At 45.6% G+C, this 15824-nt stretch overlaps 1 protein-coding gene across 1 annotated transcript in view; it reads left to right on the top strand.

The window, feature by feature from the left end:
* ULK2 (unc-51 like autophagy activating kinase 2) overlaps window positions 1–15824 on the top strand; it is a 65936-nt gene that overhangs the window by 1857 nt on the left and 48255 nt on the right. Inside the window, exons 2-3 of the mRNA XM_079955453.1 lie at window positions 2673–2765; window positions 6071–6112. Of these exons, the coding sequence (XP_079811579.1) occupies window positions 2673–2765; window positions 6071–6112 (135 nt within the window). The remainder of the gene's footprint in view (window positions 1–2672; window positions 2766–6070; window positions 6113–15824) is intronic.

Raw genomic sequence — 15824 nt, forward strand, 5'->3', positions numbered from 1 at the left:
CTGTTTGTTTTTATTTCAAAGCAGAGCAGAGATGGTGGTGGTGATGTCAACCTGTTATTATGGGCTCCTGCTGCCCCTTTTCTCGATTCTTTAGTTGCAGTTGCTTAGAAAGGTTTCAGCAAGGTAACCTTTCTAAGGTTTAACAATTCAGGGTGGAAGGCCTCTTTCCTTTCTCTACCCACCCCCCTCTTACTTGTAAATCTCTCAAAGTGCAGGGGCAGCAGAGACCAGTCTTATTCCCTCCCCCATCCAGTAACTGCAGAGCTAATGGGAAACTGTCTCTCTTCAGATTGGTAAAGATTTCTTAAATGTCACCAGTCCCAGCCTCACTGCCCTTTATAATGGGAAGCTTTGCTGGCCATCAGCCCTTCCCCCCCTTTACTTTATTCTGAGATAAACCTGCCCCATTTCTGCTGCCGCCACTGTGTCATATCCAGTTGTGACCTCAGGACCTCAATAACCCCTTTTACATAAGCCCAGTAACTTGACCTAAAGCTTATAATTTCCCCCCCTTTGCTACAAGCTTATCTATCTTTGGACCTTTGGCAAGTTGATGTTTCCCTTGCTTCTGTTATGTAAAAAGAGCACATTTATTACCTACCTTGTCCTACCATTAAGAGGGGCATTTTCAGCAGGGGCATCTCAGCTATGGAATACTGTAGTCTCTGTCCAGAGGGGTTCACCTGCTGCCTTCTCTGTGATTTTTCAGAGCATGTGGAGGCATTTTAATTCACGCAAGCTTTTCAGTTGGGTTCTAAATCAGGACTTTTTTGGGGTGTCTCTTCTGGAAAAAATTGTTTCTTCTATAACTTTTGTTTTTGTTGATTTTAATTCAGATACAGTGTATGTTCAGTATTGTTGTCTTAAGTAGGAATATTTATTAATAGGTGGCTGCATAATTCAAGAAATAACACTAACAAATGAGAGCAAGATGGTTCCTTGTTGCCCGTCCTTTCCCACCTTTTGTCACCTTTCTCCCATTGAAAAGGAGATGGTGGTAAGCTCCTTAAGTCAGGAGCTCACTTACGTTTTGCAAAGTACTCTATGTAGATAAAAAACAAAGCAACAATTTTGCAGGGCAAAAATGCCTTCTAGGCAGTTGTCAGTAATTTGAAGGTACTTTCAAATTAACTTTACTCAAACTTAACACCTCCCCACAGAGCATTCAACTCTGTGTGATCTTTCTTGCCTTCTTAAGTGGTCTGTTTTTCCTATTTGGCACCTCCCAGAACAGTTTGTGACTCAAAAGATGACAGCATTGACTGACTGAAACACAACAAAAAGCTGTTGCATAACTCAAATGCAAAGTTTATAAGGGGGTGGGGAGATCTGAAAATTGAGTCAGGCACTTGTGTTGTGAGATGATAATTTTACATTTGGGGTTACCCTCAATCTTTTCAATATCTTTAGTCTATTGGAAACCGATTTCCACTCTTCTGTAATAAAGTATATGAAGAGCCTTGCAATTTGTAGTCATTTGTGATTCAGAATATTCAATTTGCTTGTGTAGTGGCTGCTTTTGCACATGACACTAAGCTGTGTCTAGCCTAGAGGTGGTTTGTTCAGACTGGTGAAACCACCCTAGCAGACTAACCATGTTTTGTTTTCATGTGAAGCTATGCCTTGTTGGTTCACAAACCCTGGCATTTTTCAACTATGGCTTGGCATTATGTCCACATTCAACAGTCTTGCTTAACCAGGGTTTCTTAGGCCACTCCAGACGCTTGTCAAGCTTAGAGGCACAATGCAAGAGCAGCTGAAAAAAAACAAACCCAAACTTTGGAGAAACAAACCACTGCTTGTTTGCTTGTCTGTGAGAGGGCTTGTGGTTTGTTGGAAATCAGCAGCAACCAAGATATGGCACAGCAGTTAAATGTAAATGCAACCATTGGAGGTGGAAGCTGACAAAAGGGAATGGGAATCATTGAAGTAGTGTAATAATAGGCAGCCACAGGCCCTGTTTTAATCAGGAGTAGGAACTAAAGGGGCAGTTCTCATTGCCCACTACTTCCACTCTTGGAGGCAGAATGCTTGAGAATAGCAGTTGCTGGGAAACAAAGGAGGGGTGAGTGCTGTTGTGAATTCTTGCTTGTGGACTTCCCATATGCGTCTGTTTAGTCACTGTGAGAACAAGAAGCTGGACTAGATGGGCCACTGGCCTGGTCCAGCAGGCTTTTATGTTCCTATGACTGGAAAATATTGATGCCCCAAATCTCAGGGGGGAAGTGGGCAGGACCAGGACCCCAGGCGGCGTCCTCATCCCAAGCAGTTTCCAGCCACCTTTGCCATGTCTCTGAGATGGCAACTGAGGGTTCCAGTTGGTGTTCCAGCGGGGACTGGATTTGGCCCTGGAGCCTCCAGTTGCTGACCTGCTACTTGCAGTAAATAAGGGCTCATTAGCAAAGGCCGAGGTGCCGGCCTCCTTTTACCCCACCATTCTCTTTAAACTGCTTATGTTGACCACTCTTAAAGACAGGAAACCCCAACATAGCCATTGACAGGCTATGGCTGATGGGAGTTTGTAATCCAAAACCTCTGGAGGGCATCAGGTTGAGGATGACTGGTCTAGAGAACTTTTTAAAAAGAAGCACATCTTGGGCCATTGGGCTGCTTAACACAGAAAATCAGGATACTTGTTTGCATTTAAAACACTTTTTTGTTATTCTTTTCAGAAAACTGACTGGGAAGTGGCCATCAAAAGCATCAACAAGAAGAACTTGTCGAAATCTCAGCTCCTCCTTGGGAAAGAAATAAAAATTTTAAAGGTATGGTTTGTGATATTCTTCCAAACTTCATCCTTCCTGCAAGGTGTCCTCAGAGGGCTGGTGGGAAACTTAATCCTCATACCTAGATAGTCATACCAGTTCCAGCATTATATGTCGTCCTGCAAAGGCCGAGATTTGGAGGGTTTTCAAATAATGCATTGGGATTCTCCATCTCTAGAAATTGACAAATCCATTAGATGATTGGTGTGGAGGGCTTGAATATTGCCAGACCTCAGCTCTTTGATTTTTCTTTCTGTGTAAGCACAGTAAAAGCACAGATTTCAGCATCTGTGTTTATGACTTATTAAAAAGAATGAAAATTTGTAGAGATAGGTGTTGCATTTTTAGTACACAGGCAATGAAATCAGCTTCCTGAGAATTGTTTGTTTTATTAATGTCTGCTAGTTTCTAACCTTTCATAGTTTGCAAGGATACTCAGAAGTTCGTCTGGGTGAATGGTACTTGATGCTGAAATCTCAGAAGCCCAAATGTTAGCTGAGGATGCAGGCTCTAATGCTTTATTATTCTGCTATATCCCACCACAAACAGAAGTGTAATTATGCCAAATAAGCAAATATATACAAACTCATTATTATGTAAGAGAATTAAGGGTTTCTTGATGCAGAGTTCAAGTTTACTTGGGGCAGAAGACTTTCAGATAGAGTTTCTCTATCAAGGGACATTGTTTTAATTGTACTGATTTTTCTAAAGCTCCTCCCACACTGGACTTGGAATGCTGTAGGTGGCAGCTTCTGGAGGGGTGTAGAATTTTCACACTTGCTTCTGTCATTTGGCTGATCTGGCCCATTTTAGGGTAACTGATTCAAAAGGAACAATGCATGATTTGTCTTAAGGGGATTGCGAAGTAGAGATGTTAGAGAGAGAGAGAGGTTATTCAGCAGCACAGAGGCCCAACTTCTTACTTACTGGGGTACTTTATTTGATCCCCAAGTCAAAACTTGGAACATGGAAGGTTGCTTAATAACGGGTCAGACCATTCTTCCATTTAGCTCTGTTGTCTGCTGTCCAGGGCCTTGCCCATCACCTCCTTCACCTGAACTCTTTTCACTTGGGATTTCTACCAGTTAGCAGTAGCCCCTCAGTAGAAGTTATGCCCACTCCACCATTAGGGTCTTGTGCTGCTGCTTCCCCTCTTAACTTGATACCCCCTCCCCAAAGTCACACAATTTCCAGTGCAGTGAAATTTGGGACTGTTGGTGCCAGACATCACCTGCAGGATTCTTTTTCTTGTACCTCACACTCTCCTGTTTTTAAACACACATGTTTCTATCACCCACACAGGTTTTTCTGTTCACGTTCAGCAATACTGCGACCTCTTGGAAATATTTTGAGTGACCTAACTCATCCTTCCTCCAGCACGATGCCCTTCCAGATGTTTTAGACTATACTTCCTGTCAGCCCCAATTGGAGTTGTAGTTCCAAACATCTGGAGGATTTGGTGTTGAGGGAAGACAGCTAGCCAATTAGATCATTTCACATATGTCACCTCGTGTGCTCTCTTGACACCCCTCTTAGACACTGCCAGGAATTCAAACATTTCAGCTATTCTGAGCATGTTGTCAAGCAACTCATAACTTGATTACCCCACCAAAGGAACACAAGTGAACAACACAAGCACGCTGACACCAAACTACATACATTAAGCATAATAGAAACACCGCTACCCCACCCCACCCCCATCCATCTCCCCTCCTTCCACCCTCCTTTCTTCTTTTTTTTTTTCTTTTCTTTTTTCTTCTCCCCCTAATGCCTCAACAAATGAAATGGATTTGTAAAAATGTTACACGGGGGGGGAAAAAAATACGAGGCATTACACTTACACTGTAAAACAAGAAAACCCTTAATAAAATATATTAAAAAAAAAATAACTTGATTACCCCTTCTTTGATAAACAAGAGCAGTTCCTGGGCTATGGAGGACAGCACCTTTTTCATGAAGTGCAGCAGAGTTCTCTTACCACAAATATTTTAAATAAATGTGTTCCTTGTTTTACAGTAAATTTGAGACGTGTTTTCCTCTAAAATGTCCCCACGTGATTAGGAATCATTCTCCCTCGACCCCTTTATACATACTGGGCATCCCTGGACTACAACTGCCACCATCCCTATTTAGCAGGACCCAGTGGTCAGGGATGATGGGAATTGTAGTCCAAAAACAGCTGGAGACCCAAGTTTGGGAAGCACTGGTCTACACCAACTAGCAGCAACTCCCAAGGTTTCAGGCAGGGAATATTCCCAGCCTGCCTGGAGATGTTGGCAATTGAACCTGAGATTCTTTGCATGTGAACTATGTGATTACTGCGCTTCCCCAAAAAAGAAAACGCAGGATTCCAGTTCTTGTGGTTTTAAATTAAGAGCTGGTTTTAGAAGAAACATAGGAATTAGACTTTTGCTGACTCTTCGCCCACATAGCTCAGGATTGTTGATTGTGATAGGAAGCAGCTCTCCGGGATCTCAGACAGGAAGTCTTTCCCAGTCTTACCTGGAGATGCTGAGTTATGGACTAGGCCCCCAATTGCACTCCAAAATAGGTGGGACTATCGTTTACAAGCCAGCCCATGTGCTCTGCCCCATCATGCAGTGCAGGTGCTCCAGAGCTGAGCTGCAGCCCTTCCCCACTGCAGAGGTAGCAGTGGCAGGCAGAACCTTCCCTGCCCAGTTGCTGAGGTTAGTGTTAACCACAACAGGTAGACACACATCAGTCATTAGAATAAAAAGAAAACGTTTAAAATGACCCCACCTCTTTCACCTTGAACCATAACTGCAGCTGCCTAATCTTAGAACCAACTAAACAGCACTTTTAAAAAGGGGGAGGAAATCGCTGAGAGACAGCAGCAGCTGAAAAAACAGTAGATAAAAAGTGGCTGGTAAAAAAAGGTGGCGATTATGAAAGCCAACCTTGACTCCAGAATGGAGAGATGCTATCCGCTCACTAGGCAGGAGGAGCAAAAGTGCACATGGGACAGTAAACCATTAACTGGGACTTCCCAGGAGGAGCACACACAGCCAGTCTGTTTGTCTTTCCCCTGTTACAGATTCAATACACAACAAATGTAAATGTACAACATAAGATAACAGGGAGGCAGGTTACATTCTCCCCCCCCCTCCCCCGTCACAGCTTGGCAGGAGAGGTCACATTTTTATAGTTTTTTTTGGGGGGGGGGTTGCTTGTACATTTCTTCCACATGTACATTTGATGCTATTTGACTGGCCTTCACATCACTTGTGATGTTGCCCTAACTGAATAGGGATAATCTCTTCAAGTGCTTCTCTTCTTTTTTCTAGGAACTTCAGCATGAGAACATTGTAGCTCTCTATGATGTCCAGGTGAGTTTGTTCTCCAGCCTGTTGGACCTGGCTGTATTTTTTTATGATAATAATTGTGCATGTAACAACTTCCCAAGGAGTTGCTGTGTTTGGCTTCCTGAAGGAAACACAACACAACAGGGGGTCTTTTTGGTACCTTCTAAAGACTGATAGCTTTATTGTGGCGAAGGTGAGGAGTTTCAGTCCCCTTTCTCTGATTTTCGAGATTGTCCAGACCCCACTCCTCAGTGGCCCTGTCCTCGACTCCCCTTGATTGCCTTTGCCTGAAATGTGTCCTTGAGTTGTGAAAATGCCTCTGAGTGTGGGTGGGTGTGTTTAGAAGCCTCTGGATTTTATGGGGCTGAAAGTAACAGTCACACCTGTCCACTTCTGCCTCTGGCCCCACCTACAACTTGCTTGCGGCCCCATGAAGGTTCCCTTGTGTGCGAATGCGGCCCTCAGGATGAAAAAGGTTCCCTTCCCCTGCATTACAGCATCGACTTCATTTGGACAAGAAACCTGACTGATGTGGAAGAAAATGTCCTGCCAGTTACAGGGAAAATGCCAGCATTATTTGGTTCTGCGCGGGAAGACTATCTTAGAGATGAGCACCTTCCAAAGTGCGTCTGATCCCACAGGCTGCAGCATTCTGGGAACAGGAATGGGCTGTTTCCGATGGGGGTCACTAGGGAGCAGGAAGAGCTTCGCTTTGTTCTCGCTGGTGTCTGGACTAGGTGTTGAGCTCATTGTGCCAGCAGCTCTCCTCTTTGTTTACAGAAGGCTTCTGATGAATTGATAGGATAGATGATTTATTTTTGGTTGGATCCTTTTTTCAGTGCACTCTTCAAGGCATGGATTTCAGGCCTGTCACTAGGGTTCCCTGCCCTTCCTAAGGGGCAGTTGGAGTGAATGAACATGGCTATTAAATGGTTTCCCTCCTTTCTTCCCTCTCCTGTATGGCTTGCATGCCCAGAGTCTCTGTGTCTGCTTGTCAGAGTGAAAAGTACCCTGGACTCTGCATGTGTGTCTGCCTCACGTTCCCTTCAGAGGAAATGTGTGCTGCCTCCTGAGGCTTGTGATGGTCAGATGCAACTATTGTTAAGACGACGTGTGTGTACTTAGAGGTTCTAGTTCCTTGTGTGCTTCCCGGGCAATCTCTTGTTGGTACAGAAATGCAGAAATGATGTTCCTGTTCAAGAGGCAGGTGGAGGGAGCTTGTCCTGGAAACAGCAACATGTTCTAGGGCTCCCCTTCCTGCAGCCTGCCAGCTGTGGCCTTTGTGTAAAACTGAGGTGTACCCGGTTTGCTAAGCCTTTTCAGCTTCACAAAAGGAAGCGGAATGAAGCTTCTAGCTGGGCTGGTCACCCAGCTCTGCCTCAGCATCTTTACTTCACATAGGACTTTTCCATTTGCTGGTGTGCTTTTCCCATCAGCCCCAGCTGGCATGGCCATGCTGGGGCTGATGGGAGCATGAGCACGCTGGCTGGGGCTGACAGCAGTTGTAGTCCAAAACATCTGAATAGCCCTAGGTGAACGAAGACTGCCTTAGTTATTATTTTTCCATGAGTATAGGCAGGAGAAGATAACTCTGGGCTGCTTATATTGCCAGTTGTGTATGGGGTTAGCACCTGCTCCTGAAACCAAATGTAAAGGGATTGGCTGAAGCTGCATGGCATCAGAAAAAGACACTGGAGCCTCCTCAAACTGGACTATCCCATTTTCTCTCCCCTCCTCCAAAAAAACCACTACTAGAGGATCCGCTAGGGTCACATCTACCTCATACATTTAAAGCACAGGGAATCCAGAGAATCCTGGGTACTGTAGTTTACCCTTCACAGAGCTATAATTTCCAGCACCCTTAACAAACACTTCCCAGGATTCTTTGAGAGAAGCCATGTGCTTTAAATGGGTAGATGTGATCTTACACCAATTGCCCTGTGGGGAGGATCCAGTCAGTAGTTCTATTTTGATATTCTCCTGTTGCGATTTTTTTCATTATTATTACTGCATATTTTGACATTGGTTGTAAGCTGCCTGAAAATCTATACTTAAAGGTTGGGTATAAATAATGATTTAAAAGGTTCTTTTTAATTGGTTAATAAAGCTCAACTCCTGGCTTGCTTTATCCCACAAGCTGCTTAATAAGTGCCTACTCTTGCTGCAAAGAATGCTGGCCTCAGCATCTGCAAGCCTGCCCCACACCCCAGCCTTTACAGGTTCTATTCCATGCCTGGCAAGTTCCTAAAGGGTCAGAAACCCAAGTGGCAACCTAACTTAGCTTGATCATGTTTTCAGATCTCATGGTTTAGATTTTGATTATTTATTTTTGAAATCTCATCATATGTTCCGGATGAACAGGTGTGTTGTTCTGGAACATTGCAAGGTTGACTGTATCAACACCTTTCCTGGTCATGAGCTGTTGGCTGGAAGAAACCCCTGGCGCTGTGGAGACACGTCATACTTCCCAGCATGCCAGGAATTGTTTCCTGAAAATGAAATGTCACACAAGGCGGGCGACTGAACGACTCATAGCAGTTCTGCTTGGGGGTGGGGTGAGGAGCATTGCCAACGGAAACAGACTTACCCTTTCACAAGGTGGCCAGACAACCATGGAAAAGCCAGTCCACATGTAATAGGTGGCAGTAGCAAACTTGCAGATTTTTTTCTAGCTTGGCTTCACGAGCCTCCCCATCTTTTGGCCGCCTCTCACACGCATGTATCCTATTTCGTTTAAGGTTGCTTTAGCAGCTGCATCAGCTTAAAACCAAAACAGAAAACAAGAGTGTAATATGTAGCACATAAGTGAAATGCTTCAGTGTGATGCAAAAATCCAGGAAAACAAGAACTGTTGTCTTGGTTAGGCTGCATTGAATTATGGCAGCTGGCAGCAAGTCCCTTTTCATTTGACATTCATCTCTTTGCCTGTTCCAATTTACATTTTGTCAGGAAATAGGTTCTGCTGCCCTAGGAGCCTAGGATCAGACTAGCCAGGTATTGTCTTCTCTGACTGGCCGCAGCTCTCCAAGGTGTTGGATAGAGAAGGGTCTTTCCTAGCAGCCTCCTGCTTGGAGGCCCTTCATAGTGGACATTCAGGGGATTGAATCTGGTATCTTCTGTGTGCCAAGCAGGTGCTCTGCTGCTGTTCTGCGGTTCCTCCCAAAATGCAGCACAGTGATTCTGTACACATACACATACATCTCCCTGCATGTAGAAAATTAGATAGGAAACTTTTCTTCTCAGCATCTAGTCTTCAGCTAGCATGAGTCCAAGCAAGGAATCCTTCCGCTTATGAATGAGCATCTAGTCTCAACTAATATATGGCTCAGACACAGGGCGTTCCTCCACATCTCTTGCTTGTGACAATTACGCCTTAGGACAGCAGCCTATGAGAGCCGGTGCCTTCCAGGTGCTTTTAACAGCAGTTGCCAGTGAGAGCCCTGGGGCTGGTGAGCGACAAACTTTTTGCAGAAGGCTGTTTCAGAAGGGAGCCTCGCATTTCTGGGAGCAGCTTCTCACATGGTGGAATTTAGCAAGTGTCATTTCTTTGAGATTTCCTTGCTATTCTCTGCTCCAGCAGTCAGTTCGACATAGGAGTGTGATAGCTGCTGAGATTCCAATCAAGCATTTGCTTTGCTGTTTAGCACAAGTAGTCCCTTCTGATCTCGCTTGTCCTCCTTGCATGGCCAGTTCTGCCCTTTCTGACTAATTCTTTGCACTCTTCAGTTTGAGAAATATAGCAAAGATCTGTTTCCATCTCCCGCTTGTAACAGCTCTGCTTTTTCTTACATAAAGGTTGTTTGGGAGGCAGCATCTTTTTTCCTGGGCTGAGCTGAACAGCTGCCAGCTTAGCAAAACTTGCTCATGGTACCCATGAGTCTTAATGGCAGGGCTGGACAAGGGAGGTGAGAGGGAAAGTAGCGTTTTCCTTCCAGCCTTGGACTTGATTTTGAAAAACTCCAGTTTGCTGGAGGAAAGGATATGTGAATGTCATACCTTTTTGAATATATTTCATGCACAGTTTTGTAAGGAAACGTAATACTTGGCAGGACACTGCAGCTTGGCAGAGGGAATTGGTCTCTGTGAAATTGATGTGCGAAAAGAGCATTGCAGTCAACAAAAACAAGGCTTTGTGGTGCCAGACTTAAATGAAACGGCGCTTGTCATCAGCAGTAAGAAGTTTTTACAGCCTGCAAAGAATGATTATGACTCCATAGCTGGGCTTTGGTTAGCTTTGTCATTGTTCCCTCCCCAGACCATGCGCTTCCTGCATCCCCTTTGCACAGCCTTTCAGGGGGAAAGCCAGGGCTAAGAGGAGAACCTCTGCTGTAGCTCCACCCATGTTTCTCATGGTGAACCTGGGTGTGGAGGATGGAGATTCCCTTGGTGCTCCTCCCCTCTTATTACCATAGGGCTCTGCCCACACTGCATTGATTTAGGTCACTTCACCCCACAGGCTTGGTAGAGTAAACCATACCACGTGGCTGCTTGTAGATGCTGGAAACAGGCAATTACCAGGTCCTTCTTCGCTAAGTCCCCAACGATAGCCTGGAAATAACTCCTTTTCAACAAAATGCCTGTTCTTCCTAGAGTGGTCAACTTCCGCTGTCCCACACAGAATTACAGACAATGAAACAGTGATGTGTTCTGCACCGAAGAGGCAAATAGCCCCCTGCCTGGTTGCCTTGTTTTAGAAGTTTTTGTATACAGGAAGAGCCCCCATATAACCCTCAGGTAACAGATTGATTTATTCTAAAATATAATAGGAGTGGCTGATACTAGTTGACCTAAGTACATCTGGTCAGGCTAGCTAATAACATTGGACTTAACTTTGCCTACATGGTCTAGAATCAAAGAGTGCAATGTAGAAAATAAGTATTGTCATCAGAACTGGTGTAGCCAGTTGTTCAGAATAACGTAGCTTTCAGGATGCCACAGAGCAATCCTCTTCCTTTTTGAGGACATGTCATTCATTCATATTAACTTCAGGCAATCTAACACAAAAACATGCTTCTGTTCTAAGTGTGCTCTTCTGACAGATTGGTTAACTTTGTGTTTGAAAGCCTGTCCCTCTTGCAAAAGCTTCAGGTGGAAAAATTGATAACCAGATAAAACTGGAGGAGGGGAGTTGAATGTTGGCCAGCCCCCCCCCCCAACTTAATTCTCTCCCCTCCCCGCTAAATTCTCTCTTTCCCTCCAGTGCTGATGCTGTTTTTCAATCGACTTGACATAGGATAGATCCTACCCACGCCATTCTATTCAAACAGCCAGCATTCATGTTTTGGGCAACTTCTAATATAAAGTGCTTTGTAGAATGAATCATTCAGCCGATCTGCCTGTGGGAAAGCATTCAGTTGAGGGTCTTTTTCATTTTTTTTATGAATGGTCCGTACCACTTACCAAGTCCTTACTGGAAAAACTCCCCGGTGCATGCAGGATAAAACCAGAATCCCTGGTTCCCATTATTTCTGAACTTCAGCCTGTGGCTTTTTGCTCCTTAGCAAACCACAATCACTAGCCAGCCTGAAGCCATTGTTTGTTGTTGGCTTGCTGATTGTGGGTTGCTAGGGAGCAACCATTAACGGTCTTTGGCTGGATGCAATGGGAAGCTGAGGCTTCTTGGCTTGTGCCAGGAAGGAGAACAAAGCAGAACAATAAGACCATGCCTAGCTTAGTGTTATGTGTGAACACTGTAACTGTCAAGCAACTGGTGACCTCCAGGCCAGAACAAGCCTGCAGCATGCCCCTTAGTCTATTGACTCTCTCTTCCCCAGTCCCAGCTCTCCTTTTACCTCTTTCTAGAAAGATGGGGAGAGAACAAGTGCACAGCCTTGTTGCCTCGAAAATATTTGCTTAATTAGGTGACTCATGAATTAAATACAAATAAATACATAAACCTTCCCTATAATACCTGTTTAGTAAAATAATAATAATTTAGAGAGCGTCACTTGCTTGATGAGCATATTTCCCCCAGTTCTTACCTTCTGGATTCCACTTGTGGTGACAGATCCTGCTTGCCGGCTTCCCATTGGGGCACCTGGTTGGCTACTTTGGCAACGGAATGCTGGGCTTGGGTGTACTTTTGGTCTGATCCAGCTGCCAAGCTCTTCTGATGAGAACATCAGAAGAAATGGGAAGGTCAAGTGTAGAGATGAACCCCGAGAACATAAGAGTCTGCTGTCTGCATCTAGTCTAGCGTCCTGTTCTTGTAGTGGCAAACCAGATATCACCACTGGGAAACAGGCACGTGGGACCTGAGTGAAGTAGCACTCCCCTCTCCTGTAAGTGGTATTCAGAAGCATACAGCCTCTGATCTTGGAGGCAAGAGCATAGCCATCCAATGGGTTGGAGGATGCGCTGAGAGATTTTACCTGCTCAGTTTGGTGCCCTAGCATATTAAGCTGCTGACTGGTGTCACTGATAGATAGTAATAAATCTAGTCCCCTCCCTAAACCCCCAGAAGTTTGAAATGCTTGGAACAAAAAGGAAAGCCTGCTCCAGGTTGAGCACATTCTCATTAAGTGAGCTTGTATACTTCCCCTGCAATTTTTTGTTTCACGGGCCTTGATTTGTATTAGCTGAGCTGTCTGAGCCCACAGACACCTGGAAACCCGGTATTTCGCTTTCAACCAAACTCAGAGGGCTTGATGCATCACTTAGCCTGGCTCAAGCAAGCACTGGTGGGGTGGGGGGAAATGCAAACAATGTTCATTCATCTGGAAATGCACCCCGGTGAATTGGTGAGCCATTAATGTCTGTGCATCGCTTGACAGTCAGAGAGCATTGCACAAAAGCAGGGCTGATAATTGCTGTTGATTTTCATGCGGTCATTCTCTGCATCTTGAGCAGCTGGGGGCTGCAGTTAATTGCATTTTGCAAGGAGAGCCTGTCCCTGTCTCAGGAGTGCAAGCAACTGAAGAAAAACCAAAGGCAGGCTGGGGGATGGAAAGGTGGTGGAATTATTATTAAGGCTATAGATCAGTTGAATAAAGCATAATTGTTATAGCCATAGGTCACCACAATATAAATATAGCATATAAAAAGGGGGGGGGAGAAACAAAAAAGCAATACTCCCCCCCCCATTTAAATCACACCTCTTCACGCATTGTAAGCTATGCAGCTGTGGGCAGGATTGGTTGGTCTAGATGACTCTTGGGGTCCCTTCCAGCTCTACATTTCTATGATTATATACCCACCGTACGAAGTTTTTTGGAGCATTACTTGTATTTTCGTACCTTCCAGAGCAAATTTTGTTGCTTGGATGGTAGTGAATACATCTCTGCCTACAAGCAGTGTACATCTTTGGTCCAGGAAGGGGACAGGGAAATCTGTTTGGCAGAGAGTGAAGGAGACGAGTAAGGAATGTTGTTCCCGAGTTGCTAATATAAGGGGCAACTTGGCAAAATAATAGGAGACTTTCTTAGCCTCACCAGACTCACAGATAAGCTCTTCATGAAACAAACGCTTCTCGGCATATGATCACCCAACAAGTATCATGCATTACTGAACCCTGTGGGATAGGGAGTTCCATAAACCGGGTGCCTAGTTGCGATCAGTCTTCTTCTGATTTCTTGGCTAAATCGTTAGTGTACTCAGGTTTCCCTAACCTAGTAAAACAGCCTTTGTTTACAGCGGATTATGAGGCATGTCCTAAAACTTGTACTCATTTACTTTAGGACAACCAACCAACCAACCAGTCCAACTTAACCTTCTCACCCAGCACAATGAACAATGTGTGTCCTAAGTTGACCTCACATCCCCTTCTAGGGAAGCGTTCTATATACCATAAATGGTTCCCTCAGGATATAATATTGGAAGGCCCCAAGATTTAGACATGGATCGGAAACCTGCAGTCCCTTATCTTTGCCACTTGATGAACAGTTCCAGCTGTCCTTAAGTACATAGGTAGTCTTAGGCAGTAACCTTTGCCACTTGGAGATGTCTGCAGGCTCGGCCGATATCCCATGGAAGTATCCATTATTTGACTGGCCCATTGTCTATGCTTTGCAGGGGATTGGACTAGATGACCCATGGGATCCCATCCATCACTACAATTCTATCTCCTCACATTGGGAATTGCCATATGCTAGGTTAGACTATTCATCCGTCCCCAGTACTGTCTACTCTGACTGGCAGCAGCTCTGTGTATATGTGTGTGTTTCTAGCAGAGAGGGATTTTCCCCCATTGCTTGTTCCCTCACACTCTTTCTATCTGGAGGCTGACTGGCAGCTTCTACATGCAATGCCAAGTGTTCTACCCGCTGAGCTGCGGTCGCATTCATTCCCAGTTGAATGCGCAGCCTCTGCTGTCCCCCTGTGAAGCCCGTGTTCCGCGCAGGGATGTGCCATGGCAACACATGTTTTGAGGGAGCCTTCCCATAACTGGCAGAAATTTATGCCTTGGTCCTGCATGTCACTCATCTTGGCACGTCAGCTGGAGCAGTCACAGCCGCAGTCGTTTTTTTGGCGGGCAGTTAGGAGTCTTGAAACTGTCTGTGGCTGGCAGCCAGCTTGGTAGGAAAAACTGACGATGTGCATCGCCTTTTATCCCTGGTGAAGCAGACCAGAAGTCCCTGAGATGTTTCTCCTTTTGAGGACGGTGTGGTTTCTGCCTTTTTTGTCAAGGTGGAGCATTCTGTTGGATGTGGAGTTTTTTTGTGTGTGTGAACAGTGCTGTATAAATAATGGTAAACAAAGAAGGCGCTGCACCCTCAGGAGTTCATAGAAATGCCACCCGTGAGGAACAGAAAGTGGAAAGGAACTAATACTGTCAGCTGCGCTTGAGCTTGTGTATTCTGGGATGGTCCTTTTGTTTAGATCATCCTTGTACTGTAGTTAAATTTAACAACTGTGCATCATTTTTCCTCATTGTAACAGCACCCTTTTTGTTTTGCAAGACATAAGCTAGGTTTGCCACTTAAAGGGTCTGGGGCAAGCCGCCTTCTACCTGGCGCCCTTCAGATGTTTGGGGCTATAACCTTTTATCAAATTATGCATAGCATGGAGAAAGTGGCTAGAGAAATGTTTTTTCTCCCTCTCTCATAACACTAGAACAATTGGGCATCCAGTGAAGTTCAGTGTTGGTCTATTCAGGACAGATAAAAGAAAGTACCGTATTTTTTGCCCTATAGGACGCACTTTTTCCCCTCCAAAAATGAAGGGGAAATGTGTGTGCGTCCTATGGGGCGAATGCAGGCTTTCGCTGAAGCCTGGAGAGCGAGAGGGGTTGGTGCGCACTGACCCCTCTCGCTCTCCAGGCTTCAGGAGAGCCGCAGCGCCAGCCCCACAAGGTCGGGGGACAGCGGGGAGGCGGAATGCCACCATCCCGCTGTCTCCCGATGTGGTTTGGAGGCTGATGGCGGGGAGACGCGTGCTTCTCCCCGCTGCCAGCCCCGCAAGCTCCGGGGACAGCTGGGAGGCGCAGCGCGTTTTCCCGCTGTCCCCGGACCTGGTCTGCAGGTGGGCAGCGGGGAGAGGAACGCTTCTCCCCGTTGCCAGCCCCGCAAGCTCTGGGGACAGCTGGGAGGCGCAGTGCGTCTTCCCGCTGTCCCCGGACCTGGTCTGCAGGCGGGCGGCGGGGAGAAGAGCGCTTCTCTCGGCTGCTGGCCCCACAAGCGCCTGGGGGGGAAATAATTTTTTTTTTCCTTTATTTCCCCCCCAAAAAACTTGGTGCGTCCTATGGGCCGGTGCGTCCTATGGGGCGAAAATTACGGTACTTCTTCATGCAGAGCATAGT

This window comes from Podarcis cretensis (genome assembly GCF_951804945.1).
Source record: "Podarcis cretensis genome assembly, chromosome: 15".
NCBI classification, from domain to species: domain Eukaryota; kingdom Metazoa; phylum Chordata; class Lepidosauria; order Squamata; family Lacertidae; genus Podarcis; species Podarcis cretensis.